This window comes from Hydractinia symbiolongicarpus, chromosome 14, assembly GCF_029227915.1.
Source record: "Hydractinia symbiolongicarpus strain clone_291-10 chromosome 14, HSymV2.1, whole genome shotgun sequence".
NCBI classification, from domain to species: Eukaryota; Metazoa; Cnidaria; class Hydrozoa; order Anthoathecata; family Hydractiniidae; genus Hydractinia; species Hydractinia symbiolongicarpus.
Window position 1 is genome coordinate 6,090,295 of NC_079888.1, and position 20,393 is coordinate 6,110,687.

General features: G+C 32.1%; 2 protein-coding genes and 1 non-coding gene across 4 annotated transcripts; 1 reads left to right on the plus strand and 2 right to left on the minus strand.

The window, feature by feature from the left end:
- Positions 1-936: 936 nt before the first annotated feature.
- On the plus strand, positions 937-20,160 carry LOC130625393 (uncharacterized). Of its 2 annotated transcripts, XM_057440481.1 has the most exons (22): positions 938-2,243; positions 2,323-2,388; positions 2,678-2,746; positions 4,090-4,183; positions 4,924-5,124; positions 6,078-6,227; positions 7,070-7,109; positions 11,608-11,673; positions 12,064-12,198; positions 12,271-12,318; positions 12,741-12,797; positions 12,869-13,002; positions 13,326-13,517; positions 14,182-14,313; positions 15,689-15,769; positions 15,911-15,955; positions 16,206-16,310; positions 16,509-16,590; positions 17,211-17,321; positions 18,473-18,553; positions 18,760-18,920; positions 19,116-20,159. In XM_057440481.1, exons 1-22 carry the CDS (start codon positions 1,244-1,246, stop codon positions 19,270-19,272), a joined length of 3,207 nt encoding a protein of 1,068 aa, XP_057296464.1. In that variant the 5' UTR covers positions 938-1,243; the 3' UTR covers positions 19,273-20,159. The 2 variants fall into 2 exon arrangements, with proteins under 2 accessions (XP_057296465.1, XP_057296464.1); XM_057440482.1 differs by lacking the exon at positions 14,182-14,313 and having other exon boundaries at positions 937-2,243; positions 19,116-20,160.
- Positions 7,299-10,390, minus strand: LOC130625394 (trypsin-like). The gene is made up of 4 exons (XM_057440483.1): positions 10,249-10,390; positions 9,166-9,196; positions 8,436-8,657; positions 7,299-8,125 (listed from the first exon to the last, which is right to left on the minus strand). The coding sequence occupies exons 1-4, from the start codon at positions 10,267-10,269 to the stop codon at positions 7,305-7,307; spliced, it is 1,095 nt and encodes a 364-aa protein (XP_057296466.1). The 5' UTR covers positions 10,270-10,390; the 3' UTR covers positions 7,299-7,304.
- On the minus strand, positions 17,691-17,762 carry Trnap-ugg (transfer RNA proline (anticodon UGG)). Its single transcript has one exon. It is a non-coding gene; the product is annotated as a tRNA-Pro (tRNA).
- Positions 20,161-20,393: the final 233 nt, after the last annotated feature.

Genomic DNA, 20,393 nt, shown 5'->3' on the forward strand with positions numbered 1-20,393 from the left:
AATGTTCTTACAGTACCGCTCGAATGTAACTTTACATGTACACGAATATTTACAAAAAATACAATTGGTCTCTGGGAAATGGAAACAAACAAAATAAAAACATTGTTTTAATGTCCAGATGCTCGACCTAAGAACGAAAAGCGTCGATAAAAATGCTTTTGAGATAGAGTTTTAAACATTTAAGAACAAAAAGAGGCGAAAGAAATGGCTTTTTGGATCGCCTTTTAAGAATTTAAGAAAGAAGAATGGCAATAGAAAAGCTTTGTAGATCGCATTTTAAAAGTTTAAGAACACAAATCGGCGATAGTAATGGTTTTTTAGATCGCATTTTAAAAGTTAAAAAACAAAGAGCGGCGATAGAAAAGCTTTGTTAGATCGCATTGTAAAAACTTAGAACGGCAATAGAAAAGCTTCGTTAGATCACGTTTTAAAATTTTAAAAGCGAATCAATACCCATATATAATGATTTAACTTTAATGTGCTGTGTGCGTTCATTTTTCTAAAATAATATATTTCAATAACCTTTGCTATCTTTAACACTTTTAAACAATAACATGCATTTTACATGTGACAACAAAAGATTTCATCGCATCTTATTGTTATGACTCACACACGATGACAACAATAGAAATAAATTAAGTTTGTGTGTAAACAAAAGATATGTGAAGGGTTTATTTTGTAGACATAAGATTGTTACACGAGGTCGTAAAACTCGCGTACATGTAAAGTTACATTCAAGCGGGACTGTATGTCAATAACAAGATGATTTAAACATTGCAAAGTTTGATGTTAATAAATATCATGTTTTTTCTCTATGTGTTTATTTTCCTATCTTAAAATATGACAAAACAACCACATGTTTGGTTGGATGACAAAAAATTGCCTCAGGATAGCCACAAAGTGAGACATCAGGGGATGGAAAATGCAATAGAATCCACATTTTAAACTCAACCAAGAAGAAGTCACGTATGCTTGAGACATTAATAAATGTGTTGCTGTTGGAGGCAACTACTTTCTAAAAAGAATTTATTCTTTGATATTTAGTTGCTTTACTGTTGTGTTCTCCATTTTCACATTTCTGATATTTTTATTTTGAACTTTGGCAAGCAAAAGTGGTTACTTCTACGATATGTGAGCTGTATTATTCCCTGTTAATGCACAGATGGAGGTGAATTGATTTGTAGTGTCAAAAGTAATTTTTTGCAGGTAAACCAAAAAATGAATTCTTTTGCACTTCATCATAATGTTCTCATTCAAGCAGGAAGTACTGTTTTTCTTTGATGATGAAGTCTCATTTCCATACTTTACAAAAAGAGGAAGAAAACCAAAAGAGTCTTTACCCACAAATTTGCAAGAAGTACGGTCAGTTGAAGTAGAGGATAAGCTAAACACTTTTTTAAATAAACAAAAACGCAAGCCTCTGATAAACAATTTAAACTTGGTATTTTTAAAGAAGAAACAAGGTGGTAAGACCAATCTTCATGAAGATGCTGCAAAACAACAAGGAGTAAAAAAAAAATCTAAGAAAGCCAAGAAAATAGCAAAAGTTTTTTTGGAACACTTTATTGACAGCGAAGATGAAGACGATGGAAAGTTTTTGTTTGAAGAAACCAAATTTTCTGCCACACATATCCTATCTCAGTTAGGAAAACTATTGGATATAATTAATTGTAAAGTTAAAGAAGTCTTACTTTTGGAAAAGAAAGTTGAAACTCCAAAGGCCAATTTAAAATTTCAGCAAAATAATTCTAATTTGATTTGGGATTTTAACAATAACTTACAAATACCCAAGAAGCGTACCGATAGCACTGTCTTTATTGACATTAATTTGCCAGAAAATATTATTTATTTAGTCAAGTTAGAATATAGAGATTTAATTAAACATACAGTTTACACATCTAGAGCATGGCAGACTCAAGCATATAAAGATATTGTTGAAAATCCACCTAATCCACAAATAAAAAATATTGATTCCGGAGTATTTTCGATTCCACCAACAGCTATGAGTGGCGTATATATTAAATCAGACTCAGAGGATGAGAAAATAGAGAAGCTCCGAAAAAATAAAGTTAAATTAGAACTTTCTCATTCAGTTTTGAATAATAAATTAAGTAAGGAAAGTGGAATGACCAGCGATTCTGATGGACCAGCTATTATTGCATATCGTCGAGAAACAATGTCTCCTTTACATAACGTGCCAAGGCCTAAAACAAGATTTGAGACATACTATTCTGCAGAAAAAGGTATATTTGTTTTGATTCTAATTAAGACTTACATCAATTACATCAATTCCTTTGGCATTTTTTTCTTTCATTTTTAAAGATTCTGACATTAAGAAGATTAGCATTGTAAAAGAGCATAAAGAAAAGGAGGATAAAATTGAAGATGGTTAGTATATTGACTATGTTGTACTTAAAAAAGATTTTTCAATTTAACTTATGCAGTATAAGCAAATATCGAAATTCTCTACTATTTCGTAAATGTTTTTACCAACTTATTTGGTGATGACCTCACAGCCTAAATTGTGTGTGCCCGTTAGCCATAAAATTTTTTGTGCCGACTTGTAATTCGTTCTAACACAAGCTTGTCCACCAATATCGTTTTAACTTTTAGTTATTTCTGTTTCTTAATTTCTAGTTTAAATAGTTTTGTTTTATTCAAAATGCTTTCTCTTTAGTACCCATTCCACCACTGAACCAGCAAATGATAAGCTTTGCAGTGTCATCAAGAGTTTGTCACGAAAAAGGTTATCATTTATGTTATATATATATAAAGCATTCAGTACTGTGAAATTCAGATAAAAACAAGTAGTTTTGACATGAGGAGGAGATTTTATTTAATGACAGAAGAGTTCTCAACAAATACAAAAATTTTAACAAATAAAAACAACAAATAAAAAAATTTTCTTCAAAAAACTATGCAGGGGTTGATAAATTACTATATTGGCCCTTGTGTAGTGCAAAAAGTGATCAAATGTTTATCTATGCTTTGCACAAAAAGGGTATTTTATATATACATCAACATTATTTGTTATTTTGCATGCTGCTACTGACATTTTACATATTATTTTTTCATAATATTTTTATTTGAAAGTAATTTTTCACTGTATCTTTGTTATTTGAAAAAGCTTTCTCCACATTGATCATAATATAATTTTAAATATCATTATGCATTATATAATATTATGACCATGATTCTATTTGCCAAAGATGGTTAGCTGCGAACAATGACTTATAAGTATTTATTTTCAAATTCTTCTACCCTGGTTCTTGCCAAAAAAACACAATCTCACACAGCAAAGATGTACGAAGAATTCTATGCATGTGTACGTTGCCACAAAAATGTGAAATATGTTAAATAATAATAAATAATAATAATGAATGATAATATTAAATAAGTAATAATAATAATGATGTTAATCTGTATACAAATGTTCAAAGGAAAAAATAATGTTAACTTGTGAAACAACTACTTTCATTTTACCAACTTGTAGCCTTGTGGTAGAGCGTTTGCTTCCAGTGCGGAAGGTCTTGGGTTCAAACCCCGGCCGAGTCATGCCTAAGACTATAAAAGTGTAAATCTTCCCTTTCTGCTTAGGGCTTAGCATGAGAATAGGATTGATATTTTAGGTGGTTGTCTAGTTGAGCGATTGCTGTGCTTGCACAAGTTTTGTAGCTCAAATGGGAGCTTTAAATGCGTTAGGACCCCCTTTGCAGGACCCTCTTTGGAAGCAGTACCAATAGGAATTGAAGAGGCTATTCTGGGTAAAAAATTTCAATAATAATAATATAATAATCTTTTGGTATAAAGCACAATCTTTGTCTGTATTTACGTCACTGTTTAGGCTTTTTAATGTCAAGAAAGCCCAGTTTCTTTTCTTGGCCAGAGTAATATTTGTTGGAAGGTAGAATTTGTTGTATTATTTAGGTTTTTCTGTATGCTTATTTTTGGAAGCATTTATTTGAGTATGCACATTTTTTTGAGTTTTTACCTGGTACTTTTAAAATTGAAATTGTTGCGAAAAACTTGAATAAAATATATCACACCTCAATAGCTTCTCATCTCATTTCTTTCCTAATTTAATTTTAGGTTGGGTTGTACAACCCTCAGTATTTAATGATCCTGAACACCAGACTTTGTTAGTATGGGCCAGAGGAAGACTGCAACAAGCCATGAAACAGAAGTTAGTAATTCCTCAATTAATTTGTTTGGTACAAATAAATCAGTAAAAATAAATGCCTAAGCATGTTTATAATTTGAAAGTATGTTTATTGACAAGTTCTACATTTAGTGTTTGATCAGTTATAAAAACATTTTGCACAAAGGAAAATAAAAAACAGTAAGAAATTAAATATTTTCATATATTATCTAAGTATCCCTTTTAGAATTAGTGAAGCAAAGCATTGTTTGTACTTAAAACAATGTTGGCCATCATGTTAATACTTCCATAATGCAGACATTCTAAACTGCTAAAAAGCACATTTTCAATGTTTCTACGTTTGCAAACTTTTGGCTATGGAGCATTCATCAGGCAATCCGCTTTACCATTTCGTAAAATGACCAAAAAACTGCTATTTTTTCAAAAAATATGAACGAAATTATAGGTTCCACCTAGAACTAAATTTAGTCAAATTGCCTAAAGTCTCCACCTATATCACAGAACTGACAGATTGGTAGTGTCATCAATTTGTAATTTCATTAAAAGCACATGATTGTCAAATTAGGCAATTTTTGAAGAGTTATTATTAAATGTGTCAGTGGATTCTTTCACAAGACTTGTAGCTAGTTTTATTTATTAATAAATCTGTAATAAAATAGTGAGCTTAGTTGTAAAAATGGCCTAAAACATCATTATAAACTTTTTATATCTTTTTTAAAAGGTTTTACAAAGTGTGTTTCTCAAACATTTTTCTTAACATTTAGGGAGCAGGAAGAACTTGAAGCTGCACAGAGTTTGAAAACACTTACAGAGTGCTCTTGTAGATATTACGGAGATACAAAATATGAAATACAAATAAGGTACAAACAAGGTACTGCTCAAGCTAAACGTCTGAGAGAACAAAAACAACAGGAGGAAAAGGTTCCATTTATGATGACACTTTCTGATGGTACTATCACTATCCTGTATCTTTTCATTTGCTGCATGACAAGGGTAGTTTACTTAGCGATGTGAGATTCATAATAAACAATGATAAACAGCTTAGAAATGTATTTGGCAAAAAAAAATAAAAAAATAAAAAATAAACGTATATAATTAAGACATATGAAATACTTTATTGAAACAACTTTCTTTCCTCTTGTTATATATCTATATTGTTATATATCTCTTTAATAATAGCTGTATTTTGTCTATCTCTGCGCGGAGCCTCCACTGAGTTAGAAAAACGTGCTACGAAAACACAAATATCAAATGCGATATATTTTTATCTAATTTGTTGCGACGGGTAAATTTAAAGAACGGACGAACCCGTTGATTTTTCCACGGGTTAACGACTAGTCTATATTATAATGCCTGTATATGTCTGTCTGTCTGTCATGCAAAATAGTGGCTTAGCTGCGCGAGTAGCAAGACGGGCGCAATGCGGTATAAAAAGGACGGATTGTAAGCTGTGGATTTTTTCACTGGCTTACAACTAGTGTTAATATATAATATGTTATTCTATTCTGTCTGCTTCTCTACATAACACGAGGCAAATTTTCTGGTGTCATATTTATGCTATTTGCTATTGTAATAGATGTTGGCTTGCATCAACAGTGAAGCTTTTTTCACCTGCTACATTTTCATTGTTACTCACAATCACCATTTGTTTGAACAGGACACAAAATCAAATCAATTTAGACATTTTTTAATAAAAATGGGTTGTCACTTTTAGCAACAACAAATCCGACGTAACATTTTTGCGTGTTGTCAATCAGAAAGCAGTAATTGTGCAAAATGTTTTTCTTTTTGCTTATTATGTTACCTGTTGTACAGATGTATGGCAACATGATAATTTGTTAGATGATTGTGACAAAATTAAATTTGTTACTATTGCCTTGTGATGTTTTTACCTCAAGTTGCCTTAATAAATTGTTAGTTATCCATCTGGCAAAACTGCTGTTATCAGTTCTGCGTCTGCTAGGGGTAATTACACCTTTGTTTATGATGGCAGCGAGAAATCTAGATTGCTTGCACATTTTACTCCCATTGGACGTGGAGTTTGTTATCATAAAAATGGACAAATTTTGTAAGTTATTAAAGTTGTGTGTAGTCATATTTTTTAAGGTTGTATAAAGAGGATATAAATATTATACCTTATGCACATATAAATATATTTAAAAGACAAATAACATTTTCTCTTTACTCACTATAGTGTATAAATATTTGGTTATTTTACCAAAATTTGGTTATTTTCTCTATTCTTTTGAAAACTGGTTCCCATGATTTTTAAGGTCTAAAAGATTTCACATTTGCCATTGTTTATACTATTTATTTGAATCACTTTTGAAACACAACGAGGTGAGAAAACGTTCATATGGCATATAGCGTAACTTGTTTCAGTAATATCATGTAATGTCTTGATTCAACCATATTAGCTTGTTTAAATGGCGGTAACTGTTAGGAAAACTGATGCTTTTTAGGGGCGAAATTTAAACATGTTAAAATGCAATTTTTTATTACGAAATCTTTTAGCTTTCCAGGTCCTTGTTAAAAAAACAAGAACCTTTTATTGTTTAAAGCATACCTCCCACAAAAAAAAAACAAGTGGGGCATCTATTTTCATATATTTAAAAAATCCTTATTGGTTCTTGAGATATCTCTTGAAAGTTTCACTATGGAAGACGGAATTTTAAAGTTGTGAACTAGATCTAAGACTTGATCTATGATTGTTATTATTGAGCATAACAACTATTAAATATTATGTAAAATGTTCAAAACACTTAACTAAATGGTCAAAGTGATTTTAATAATCCGGTGTGACTTGTTAAAACTATAAAGTACGATACCTTGCTCAAAACTAGTTCATGAAGTCATGTTAGTTTCGTTGTAGGTAACTTCTGTAAATTCATGCTCATTGTGTAATTTTAGATTTATATCGATGAGTAAATTTGGTTTTTGCCATGATGAGGTAACTTTTTGTTTATTCTTTTTGAAAATCAAGTACGTTCTGTGAGTAATGTTTAAGGGGCTGTTTGTAAAACAGGAAGTAAGACTTCACAATGATGAAAATGTTTTATATGCTAATCTATTATTATTTATTACTTGCAGTTTGTGTAATTTACTAGAATTACTGTGTAGTTAATTATATAGATAAATATTTATTTCACTTTCTTTCGCTTGTATTTCTACAAATAAGAAATGATACAATTTTATCTTTATAAAAATGATAACAGCTGTAATTTTTACCATTGCTTGAAAATATCGATTTTTTTAAAATACCCTTGGTTGCCCTTTTTGTTGGTGTTAATAGGGAATTAGAACTGAATGATATTGGTGGCATTTTTGAACTGAGTGGTGTTGGAGGTACTTTGTGACTTGGTGGTAATGGTGGTATTTTGGGGCTTTTTGGTATTGGTGGTGGTGGTACTAAAGTTGGACTCCCACTGATGAATTTATATATCCACGGTAAATAATGTCGAACTATCACATAGACTCCATATTTATGTTTTGTTCCACATCCTTCCCCCCAACTTGTGATGCCATTCAACACCCATTTACCTGTCCTTTTTGAGTTGCATTGAAGAGGTCCTCCTGAATCACCTTGACAAGTGTCTGCGCTACCATTTACATAACCAGCACAAAACATATTACCTGTTAATCGACCTTTATATGATTTCTCATGATTGCAAACACCAAAATTAATGACAGGGACATTCACCTTCTTTAAAATATTTGATGCTGAAGACTCATTAGAACCTGTTTTTCCCCAACCAGTTATAGTACAAATTTTGCCTGGGAACTCAAGATCAAGGAAGTGTGGCAAGCATATTGTGTTGACATACTTGTTAAGTACAGCTGGTCTTGATAGTTCAATCATGGCGATGTCGTTATCATCTGTTATAGGATCATATTTGGCATGAAGAATGATCTTCTTAATGGTTATCACTTGTTCTTTGATTCCAACTGAATCTCTGGCGTGATCTCCTAGTGAATTTAAAAAAGCTTCTTTAGAAGTAAATGAATATTTCTGGTCTTTGGCTGATTTTAAGGGAATCTGTGAAGTATGTGTACAATAAGGAGGGAAGAGGAGTGAGACTAAAAGCATAGTACAGGTGCATAAAAGAAGAAGGGAAGAATTTCATAAGTGCTTCATATGCACTTCGACCATCTATACTTGCATACATGGATAGGGACAGTATGCTGAAAATAATCAATTTGGTACGTAAGAACTTTATGGATCCCCCCTTAATAAAGGTTTGATATGATGTCTTACTAGAGTGTATGATACTCTTACCTAGCGTGACGTTGTAATAAATCGCCTTTACACCATGAACAAAACAATGTGCAGCAGTGATTACAAACTTTGGGTTTATTAAAGAACCTCCACAGACATGTTTTCCTTTGCTTATACCAACTCTCCACTGTATAGCTGCTTGCCATGGGAATTCATGTTCAACACTTTCCACACCTCCGACTATGCGTTTAGAAATTGCATTCTGTCCACATTGTGAACGAACTAAGAGATAATTAAAAATATATAATAATTCTTGCTATTTGTAGAATGATCTTGTTACTAAAACCGAGAGAAGACAAACTCTAAGAAAACCCTTTTTATTTATCATTCTATTAATGTACGAATTTATAATTTTCCATTTATGCGCAAGATAAATGGATGTAAAATTTAAAATTTAGAATATGCACCATTATTCAACCCAGTAAAATTAGCAATCCCCAGTATATTATTAGATTTGACCTGATGCAGTTTCATTAGCTTCTAAGAAATAAATTTGCTATATATATACATTATTTTGTTTTGATATAAATATCCAAAAAAGAAGACTGGCTGTATATTTCTGTTGTAGCCAGCCCCACTACACAGGGTAATAACACAGTATTCTTGGTTGATATCTGAAGAAGCCTGAAGCTGAAGTATGTGTTTTCTTGCATGGTTTTGAGTTTAAAGTTTTGAATTATCCCCACTGGAGTGTAAACCGAATTATTTACAATGATGTACATAAGCTTACCTGTTGTTAAAGAAGTAGATAGAATGGTAATCTGAAAAATTAAAAAGTTTGGTTTATGTAAGTTTGAAAACATTATTAATGTTATTGATATCTGAAATGTTATTTTATTTTTGTTTTTGCGTCACCTTTTAGTCACCAAGTCAATAATAACAACAAAAATGCTTCTGTGGTTGTGCAATAAAAACAATAAAATTTTAAAATAAAGTGAGGTGTGATGATAAAGATTTTTTCGTCAAAAGAATTTTGTAGTAAAGCTAGGGGAAAAGAGAAATCCGGCGAAGATCGAATATTTTTACAAGAAAATCATTATAATGAAAGAAAATTTTAGCAATTTCACAGGATGCATTTTTTATTCCTATTTTATATGGCCTACCATGATCGCATTAATAAGAAATAGATTCAGGTACCAACATTCAAAACTGGTGGTTATGAAGAAAAGAACTAATCTTTTTTTTTAAGTAGTGATTTTAATATCAGATTTTTATAACACTAAAACATGAAAGTATATAGAATTGTGAAAAGTTTATTCAAACAAGTCAAAGATTTTAATTTCTAGGAGTTTCCTTAGAACTATAGAGTGCTAAGTGCATAGATGTGCCAGCTGATTTTTATCAGGGTTCCCACACCTCCTCATAACTCCTTAAATCTCCTTAAATATAAAAAGTCTCCTCAATTCTCCTCAAACGCCCTCACTTTTTTTGGAAATTTAGATTTTCTTCTCAAATCTCCTCAAAAGTATTTCGACATTTGGTTATTTTTTATATATGCTAGTTATTATTTATTTTGAATTACCACAATTTGTGGTTGCTGTGGCCTGCAAACATTATTTGTTGTTGTTGTGTTTGTATTTAAAGCACAGTTTCTTAGTTATCTTTTGTAAGAAAATATTGAGATGCCAGTCTGTGTTCCTTGATTTTTAAAAGTGCAAGTTTTTCTCCTTTAATCTCCTTAATTTTGTTAACAAAAGCTCCTCAGAAGTCACAAAAACCTCCTCAAAAGTCCTCAAATCTTCTCAAATGTTGTTTTGAAAAAAGAGTGGGAACCCTGATTTATATGTTACAAAAAAACATTTGTATAACTTACCTTAATCAATAAATCCAACATTGTGTGTGTTATGATATAGATACACCTATCCCCCTAAAGCTATACCTCTAAAAGCTATATCTCTGATAGCTACACCTTTGATAGTTACACCTCTGATAGCTACAACTATTAATATTCTGTTCATATATCACTTTCAGTGTTATTTACATGTGACACTTCAGTTGTAATGATTTTGGATAGAATTTTCTTACATGTTTATTTCTCATGTCTGCAGGTGTAACGCTCATTCTCTTTCCAAAGCCGTTTTTATTTTTAAAAACTTTAATATGTAGATGCGAGTAAAAAATCAAGTAATTATCGAGTTGACGTTAGATAAAATTTTGTCAGTCACAGGCATGGTAATATAAAAGTCAGTGGTCCTGAATTTATTGCAACATCTTAGATTCCCTGAAAGTATTTCACACATAAAGAGTCTATCACTCTCTCTTAATTCACATTGACTTAATTGTCTTGCTTAGCAGTTGTTTTTTTGTGTGTATAAAGTTTCTCTTGATACTGGAGTCGGAGTAGATCTTTTCAGCTGATGTGGTTTGTTGGTCATCCCATGTTTGTGTTACGAAAGTAGTGCGAAATGATGCAAGCAGTCATTGCAAACAAAAAAGACATGCAGTTTTTTTTTTAAAAAAAGCAACTGAACGTTTTGAAGGACTAACCAGCAACACAAAGGCTACCAATTTAATTTTTATTTGGATAAATACAGCATTTACCTGACAGACATACGAGCCAAATGCCTTTCCTAGATACGAGTTAGATAAATTTTCTATCAGAGTCAAGACGATTGCATTAAGACCTCTGCTGTCTATGCCAAAGCAACAATAGGATTTTTACTTTTTTTGTTTTACTGGTGTTAAAAGTTGACATGTGTGTTGCCAGTTAATTGGCTTCTTCATAGAAATAGCTGGTGTCTTGCAGAAAGCAGGAGGTACTATCTTAAGGCCCCGCCCCGATCCCAGTTGCAGGTGGAATAATAACAAAATACATATATCCATTTCTACATAAAATAAAAGTTAAACAAAAGAAACTAAAGAAAATGCTTGTAAAAATTAAAATAACAAAGCCGTAATTTGTTTATTTGTTTTTAATGATACGTTTATTGTTGTCATATTTCATAATATATTGTCAGACGAAGTCGAATATGCATATTTTGTTGGAGATTTCCAACATCTCTATAGTCTTTTTTAGTACAACATACGCAAATTTTATCTTTTTATTGTACGATAATAAAATATAGTTTGAACCACTTTTTCATACATATATATCCTTTTTTAACTTACTGCTCCATTTTTTTGCATTGTCCATTTTTTCTGAACTTTTAAAAACATTTTCTATGATTTTCAGATTGGTGCAGTTGTAAACAAATGGAAATGGTCAATTGCAAAATCGATTCCACGCCTATCTTTCCAAGTAAGTGTGCATAACAACGTCTTGTTATATTAATTGAAGCCTTATGCGAGCGACGTCAACAGGTGCTAAAGGTAAAACTGTCAACGTTTTGTCAGTATTAATAGAATCACGTGATTAATCAAGTTTATCGCAGGTGAAGGTCAACTGAATTGTTGATCATGTTATTGCAACATAAAACAGAAAGAACATTCTTCTTTAACGTTGGAATAGTGTTTGAGACACAACTGGTACTTCCTCTAGTTGTATTTTGAAATAAGTTTAATAAACGAAGAAGTGTATAAGACAACCTCTTAAACGCGCACAATTGTATACAAATGATGTTTATATAATTCCATATATACGCCCTTTATTCTTCATCTTTTTTCTTCTTTCTAACCGATTATTTTACAGCTAAATTCTTTCATAACATTCCGATGCAACAGCAAGTCTTCAATGCATCTTGTCGTCAACATTAATGGCGAACATGCAAAGATACAACTTGGACCATCTTCAAATGATGTTGCAGAACCAAACTTATCTGAGATGGTGAGTGAAAATCTACGGTTGTATGATGTGTAAAAGACAGACTTCATTATTATTTTTTTTTCTCTTCTTTAGGGAATGCTTGCGACATTGGAGAAGTTTTCCTCTCAAGCAGCCATTCAGGTACACATCTTTTGTAAAAGAAGATTTTACCTCCCTTTCATAGTTATGTAAATCTAGTGTTAAAAGTAATTTTTTGATTTATGTAATACTTTATATTTTCCAAATACATAATTAATATAGGGTTCCAAAGTATACATTTTTATTTCTATTTGTTGTAATACAATGAGAAAAAATAAATAAAATTCTGTACTAATATTTTGTGGATGAGATACATGCTTGTCTCACTGGATCTTTTTTCAACAAGGCAAGTAACGTGGATGAGCGAGACTTCAGGATGGTGTGATTTGCTCCAGTGCTTTGATCGTAGTAAAAAGTTCTTCGTTTGGAAGTTATAAATATATTTTTTTAACTGACTAATCTGTCAGTTCATTCGTTCATTTATGCAGTATCTTTGTTTGAAATCTTTTTTGTCGCTTGTTCAGTTGTCAGCACTGTCGAAGAAGAAAGAATTAGGAAAGAAGCAAACGAAAAAAGAAAAAGTATACTTTTTATTTATATATTTATTTTAAATTTTAAACCGAAAATCCTTTTACGTACATTTTGTTTTTAGGTTAGGAACTTTACTTCTGATATTCAAGAAGAACGCACACACGAGTTTGAGGTGAGATTTCCAAATGCCAAAAAAGAAATCGAATTCGTCAGTTCTCATCAATCAGAATTGAAAGGATTGCAAAGAAAATTTAAGTGAGTATTTAAAATTGGAGCTTAGATGGTTGAATAAAACATACAAGTAATAAAAAGCTTTGAGAAAGGATTTGATGGAATAATCTTGAACTGAATGTGCGGAGAATTTTAATATATTGAAAATAAAAAAGCTGATTTTACAAGTTGTTTGTGTTTGTCATTATTTTTAAAAGTAGTTTTGTAACTTTATACCTAACATAACCTAATTTTGAAGACATGCAAAAAGGAAGTTATTTGGCAATGCAATATTTTACTATGAATCAAGAACCACTTGAAAGTGGCAAATTTATATTACAAGAACTGTCATTTTTTCAATCCTTTAGGAACACAGTGTTTAATTGGATGGAGCATTACCGTGTGGCAACTGGTGTTTCATCTCCATATAAAACGAGAAAGATACAGAGAGATCTAACTCAATCAGCTATGTTACTACCTGCCAAGGCATCACAGGAGTTGTGGAAGCAACCACGATCAAGAGTACCTTCTGCACCAACCACTCTCTCTGAAATGTCTAGGTAAGCTGTTTAAAATGTCATCGTGATTTGTTGTTGACATTGCAAGAAAGTGTTTGGTAGATTCCTAATGTATAGAAGTCAGTGATCACCAAAGTTCGTAGTAGGGTACATACTATTCCAGAGGGTAGTGCAACAGAAAAACCCGAAGGATAAATTTTAAATGATTGCAAAAATAATTTTGTACATAGCTCTGATTATGTCGAATTAGCTGTGAACACATTTTTTTTTACAAAATTTGTTACATAACAAAGTTAGTGACCCTGAAATTGTTTTGGCCTAACTGATACCACGATTTTGTCATTAATCTGCAAAAGCAAAAACGCACGGGACGTTTACTGTTTAAATCTCACCGAAGTCTTGACTACTCAGCTTTTGTTTATGCACACATGGCATGATCTCGTCCTTAAATGGTTTACACAGGTCTTCATAAACAAAGTTTCTGATTTTCACAGGTAATTTTATACTCGGAACTGCCATACTTTGTTGTTGAATTATAGCTAATCATATGGAACTTTTTGCCATAAATCTCCTCAAATGTGATTATTAAAAAGGGTTTTTGTAATTCCGCAACACTTTGTATTGTTTATTAAGTTTTAATTTTTGATTATTTTCACAGCATTGAGCTGTTTTGTCAACTAATAATTTAACCAAACTCGTGTTTTAGGTTAAAACTTACCTCTCACTCCAACCGTCGACCACACACTTCCGCAGGTGATTACAAAACTGTGATGAAAGACCGCCTTGTAAACCATGATGCACTTGCACTTGCACGCCCTCGCTCGTCTATTTCGTCAAGGTTAACATTGCTACTAATTTAATAGTATAGAAGGAAATAGAGGGGTGGTGGAGGGTGTAGTTCAAGTAATTCAAATCGTTAATTTTTAATTAATGTTCGTAATTTTAATATGTCCTTTCCATTTTCAAATTTTAATGCTTTTAATTTTTAAAATGTTTCTCTTATTTAAAATGTTTCTTTTTGCGCAACTGTTCAAGCTATTGGGCTTTTGTAGTTCAGGCATCTATACTTCAATTATTCTTAATTGTTATAGACTTCAAAGCGTTGCCATTCTTATGACAGAGTATGACTAACAAAACTGATCCCCAGTACTGTTATTATTACAACTAGTCCTCCCGTGAAAAAATCAACGGTATCGCCCGTCGTCGAATTTTCGTCCGTTGTACATCTTCTACACATCTTTATTTTGTACATCCGTAGTACAGCGTAGCGATTGGGAAGGCATTTTTAACAGACAGACAAAATACAAGTATTGTTACTTGTATTGTTAATATAGAGGTCTAAATTCGCCATTTTTTGACGATTTTCCTGATAATTTCCATATTCGTTTGAATAAACAGAGTGACGTACTTCGTTGTATTTGGTTAAAACCTAAAAACAACTTTACAATTCTAATTTTATGTATTTGTTGTTTTTATGGCAAGCTAACAATATGCATTTTTAGCTTGTATATTGCAGGAGTTGTTTTCAAACCTATAACACAACTGTGCTACTTATTTATTTCTCATCGCAGTCACTGACTAGCTGTATTACCACTGACTAGCTGTTCCACCACTGGCTAGCTGCATTACCACAGACTAGCTGCATTACCACAGACTAGCTGTATTACCACTGACTAGCTGCATTACCACAGACTATGTGTATTACCATGACTAGCTGTATTACCACTGACTAGCTGTATTACCACTGAATAGCTGTTCTACCACTAACTAGCTGCATTACCACAGACTAGCTGTATTACCACTGACTAGCTGTATTTCCACTGACTAGCTGTATTTCCACTGACTAGCTGTATTACCTTATGCTGGTTGTTTTAATATAACCCAACTCACACAGTGTACCTACAGCAAATGATCCTTTACTCAAATAAACAGTTACTAAATTGTTTATCTTATTCTTTGCTTAGGTCGAATTTTTTATAACCCAATTTCAACTTCTAATATAGTTTAACAACTGCAATAAACGTCCCTGGTGCTAGATGCAGGATCTCCTTAAACGTTGCGTACTAAACCTGTATGTTTAAGAAATGATAAATTGGAAGAGTAATTATGCAGACACAACGAAATATATATCATTCTAACTTCATGATTGTGTGCGAGGTGTTTCATCGTCATTGTTTTATGTTTTAACAGCTAATTTCTACTTTTCTTTTTAGGAGTCCTTCTCCGTTCAAGTGTGGTATATTGCAACAAAGTTCAAAAACAAAACCTGTTCTGCCTAAAGAAGGCTGCCCTTTGTATCTTTTCAATCATTTCAGTCTATAATAATTATTATCCTTGTTATTATTGTAATAGTTAAAGTGATATCAACAAAATTCAATGTAAAAGAAAAAGCATGAGAATATTTCACTCTATTTAACTTTAACTAAATAATATAGAGCGTTACGTTCAGAGTTGCTTGGTGAAGGACAAACACAGTGCAAGTACGTAACAGTTCAAAAAAATTATAAGCAAGTTGAGTTTGTCATTGTGGGGAAAAACATTCTTATTGATATTCCTCCATTGTTTCGTTCTCTTCTTAAATAAACATCAAGGAAGAAGACAAAATTTGAATAAGCAAAGTATTAAAACGCCTAATATATTAAAAGAATGAATGAATGAATGAATGAATGAATAAATGGATACATAAATGGATAAAGAAATAAGTGATTAGCTAATGTTTTGTTTCCACAGGTGTAATAAAAGAAGGATTGCTGAGTTAACTGATGTGGAATTTGATTTGTTCTTAAAGAAAACTCCAAAAACACAGTTGCTTGTTATAAGTATTGTAAATTCTGGGTGAGTTCTGTTTTACTTATTGCTAATTCTTTACAACGTTAAGCAAACTAAATAAATCTGGATATTTTCCCTCCAGGTCATTGTTTTTATGAGTAAACAAATGTGCTTTGCTTCCCTTTAAACTCTGTGATCTAATTGGACGATGATTGTTGTTATTGAAAAGCAATTGGTTTTCTAAACTCACTGGTTTTAATTTAGCTCCTGTAATAGTCCGGTGGATGCAACAATCGATTCTTTACATTGTGAGATAAATAAAAACAGGACCATACCCTGCGTACAGGTAACATATGTTAGTAACTGTATTTTCTTTCCAAATCAAATCCAATTGAAATACCTGACTAAAATGATAATCACGGTAAAATGTTAACAGTAGTGTGAAAAATTAACATCAACTATTTTAAATTGTGTTCGTTACGCTTACGATTAGTAACGTGCGTTTATCGCTAGGACCCTTTTTGGAAAAACGCTTATTGGTAACAGTACCAATTAGACTTGGGTAAACGATATAAAAGTCACAAGGACCGCTTGAGAAAGTGTACATTATTGATTGCTTGAAAATGGGTGTGTGAACACCCGAAACGTCGAAAACAATGTAGTTTTTCTTATCAATTTACTATCGCTGCGAGTCTTCGTATTTGTTAAAGTGTAACAATGTTCATTGAGAACTCTCTGTTGAACTGTTTTACTGTGTATTCTTGTGAAAGAAAAGTAAAACCGGAATTCTTAAGCTTTTTTCACAGTTTCCTAAAACAATGGCTTCAATTAGGGGAAACTCTTAATCGGTATGCCTAAATACGAAACGCTAGGAGTTGCGACCGAGTTCGCTTGAAAACCAGCCTTTATTTATTTTATAGGGTAAGTTAGCCTTATTTCTACAACATTACATTTGCTGTGATTTAGGCTCGTTATGACGCATACCGTTTATTCAGATATATCATACCGTCTGTAGTAACAGAGAGTTGTATTCCTCTTCTTGTATCAAGACATAATGTTGTGCCTGGAATGTTTATGGTAAGTGTGTCCGCTCCCCCTAGCTGCTGCTGTGTTGTTGCGAAATACAAAAAGTTTGGATGGTCTCATTATCAAACTTTTTTATGGCTTTTGTCTAATGCTAAAATTTTAGTGTACCCAAAGGGATTTTAAAGGGCAAAGAAACGAAATTGTTATAATCTTTTTTTAAAAAAATATTATTTTGAATCCATACCAGGGTTACGCATTGTGTTTTGTAAGCTTTCTAACCTGGAAGCTAAAATGGCGTAGGAAAAGACATACTGAAATGATTGCATAAGGTAAACTGACAACGTTGTTGCCTCGCATCATGGTCATTTGTGGGTTCTTTACTAAAAAGGATACTTTTTGTAATAATAAAAAAAAATGATCGGGCTCAACCGGGATTTGAACCCGGGGCCTCTCGCACCCAAAGCGAGAATCATACCACTAGACCATTGAGCCACAATAATGAATCGTAGATCTTTGCTTATAACTAAATAAAACAAACACATTAACTCTGTTGTTTATATGCTTGAATAAATAGCATTTATTTTTCAACATGATTCATAGCATGTGGCGTAAGTTGAGTATAAAGTAACGATGCAAACACTTTTACGCCCATGCTTCTATTAACGCCCCTCAATTAAACAACCTCCTTTCATTTGAAATTTGTATTAAATGTCTTCTTTTGAACTAAAGAACATTTATACGAATCCATAGCTGGATTTAATAAATAAATAATTTTTATTCTAAAGTATTTCTGTTTATAGTGGATATTTACAGTATTAACACTTTGATCAAAAAGTTGGTTATGCAATTAACGCTTTTTTTTAGTTAAAGACTGCACTGTACTTGTTGAATGAAATAATAAGCGCCCCGAATATTGATCGGAGATATTACAAAAAATAAAAAAATAACAACAAACAAACTGATTAGCAATATGTTTTGTTTTGAAGAGGTCTGTGAAACTTCGAGAACTTCAAAACTTTGAAAAAAATTAACAACAGTAAAAAAAATTAAGCTACTTATTTTACTAACCATGGTGGTTAAGAACATGAAAAATTTCTAACAGAGCGCTATTTAAGTGTAAAAATCATCTTTAAACGATAAGAAATATTGATGTTAGATTCCTTTTCTTCAGATGTTTTTAATTTTGTTGTTGTAAATTTCAGATTTTTCAAGGTGGTAAGCTGTTGTTTGTTGATTATATTTTTGATGGTTATGGAAATACAAGAAAAAATTTTCTTAGACAGGTTCGTGATTTTATTGTAGCAGCTTTTGGTATTGAGGGGTGTGGTTAATTAATGTGTTTTGGTCCACTACCTTTAATTAACAACGGTTATTTCTGTTTTAAATACGAATTTGCGACATCACTACTAGAACACTTCTTAAGAACAGTAAAGATCTAGGTAATGCAAAGGCTGTGATCAAGTATAACTCTTAATTCTATCTATACTAGATCTCCCGATCTCGTGCTGATGCAACGAAAGGAAGATTCCTTCCAGCTGATTTTCGATTTAATCCTATTCGTGGACAAGTGTTCGTAAACAAATTAACACAAAACACCTGTGCAGGAGAGGTAGCCAGACCTAGTATAACGATCAACGACGGAGAGTTTAAGTATGAAAGAATCGTCTATTTGTTATTTCTGTTAAGTAAATGATTAAGACATGTAGTATTTGGCGCGTGTCTTTAAAAATTGAATCTTTTGTAGGAAAATGGCTGGTTCGTAGCTATAAATTTTTGTATACAACTTACGCGCAAAGGATACTTGACTGAGTTATAACAAAATGAAATATGTATTTTCGTGTTTAGACAATCGCTGTCTCCGAGTAGCCAATCGGGTTTTGTTTCACCTGAATCATCAAATGACACTGTCAGAAGCAAAATAGCTACTGGTACAAAGAAAAGCTCGCTAAACCATGAAACTGTGGCAGTGAAAAACAGTTACAATAAGATTATATCGAGTTAACTTTGCTTGGTTTATGTTAAAAGGGTTAGAGTTTAAATAAACAAACCCATGTAGTTATCGAGGACTATTCTTCCAAAAGGTCCTGTCAAGGTGAGACAAGGCGGAGATGCTAGCTGACTCAATTATGTGCAGCAAGCTAGTCATAGTGTATGATTGGAAGAAGAATGGAAGCGTCTTGCGTTGATTTATTAAGGTGTTTTTTACTCAATTTAAGTTCAAGAGAAAATTATATTGCGTTTACTTTGTTGAACCTGATGCTGTTTGCATAGTTTCACATATTTTTACCTACACAAAGTTCTTTAATTTAATTGTTCATATACGTTAGACTGTAGATGACATAAAAAAAGAAAAATAGAAGCTAAATATCCTATCTAGTATGTTCTCCTGAATAAAAGTTATTGCTATGGTAGGATATCTTTTTGGGACAAAGAACTATAAATAAGAGTTGGAAGATTTTAGTTTATCGACAACCTCTATCCCGGGTATATACAGTAGTTTTTTGACATGAGGATGATCGCCCTATTATCAAAAATGGTACAGGCCCTGGGATCGAGTTTGGTTTTTTATGTGTTATCTTGTGTAAATAATGTATTATTTATATGCCTGACATAATGTAATGTCGAACAATGTGATAAACGGGAAAAAAATGTTAGTTATTCTTTCTCACCTTCAATTAATCAGTTTTGGTGATCCAAAATTTAATTCTTCTAAAGTAGCACTTAGTCAAGATGTAATTCGTCGAAAAAATGCAAAATTCGCTTTTCGTGAAATTAAATATGTGCCGAAATTACTTTGTTAAAGGAGGTCCTAAGTTTCTACAGTCCATATCTGCTAATTCGAATGCTGGTAATGGAAATATTCACTAATTCGAACAAATATATTTGTCTTTTAAAGGTTTAGTTTCTATGTTATTCAAACATATTTTTGACCACTATTGAAAAAACTGATGTATACGGTGGTTTTCTCGTTACGGTTATTTTTTGGAAACAACATTAAAATATGAACGGGACTAGCTTTTTTTGTTTCCGGAATATCTCGGGCTCGGCCGGGATTTGTACCCGGGGACTTTCGCATCAAAACGAATTTTTAATAAATATTTTAAAGTCAGAAAGTTTCGCAGT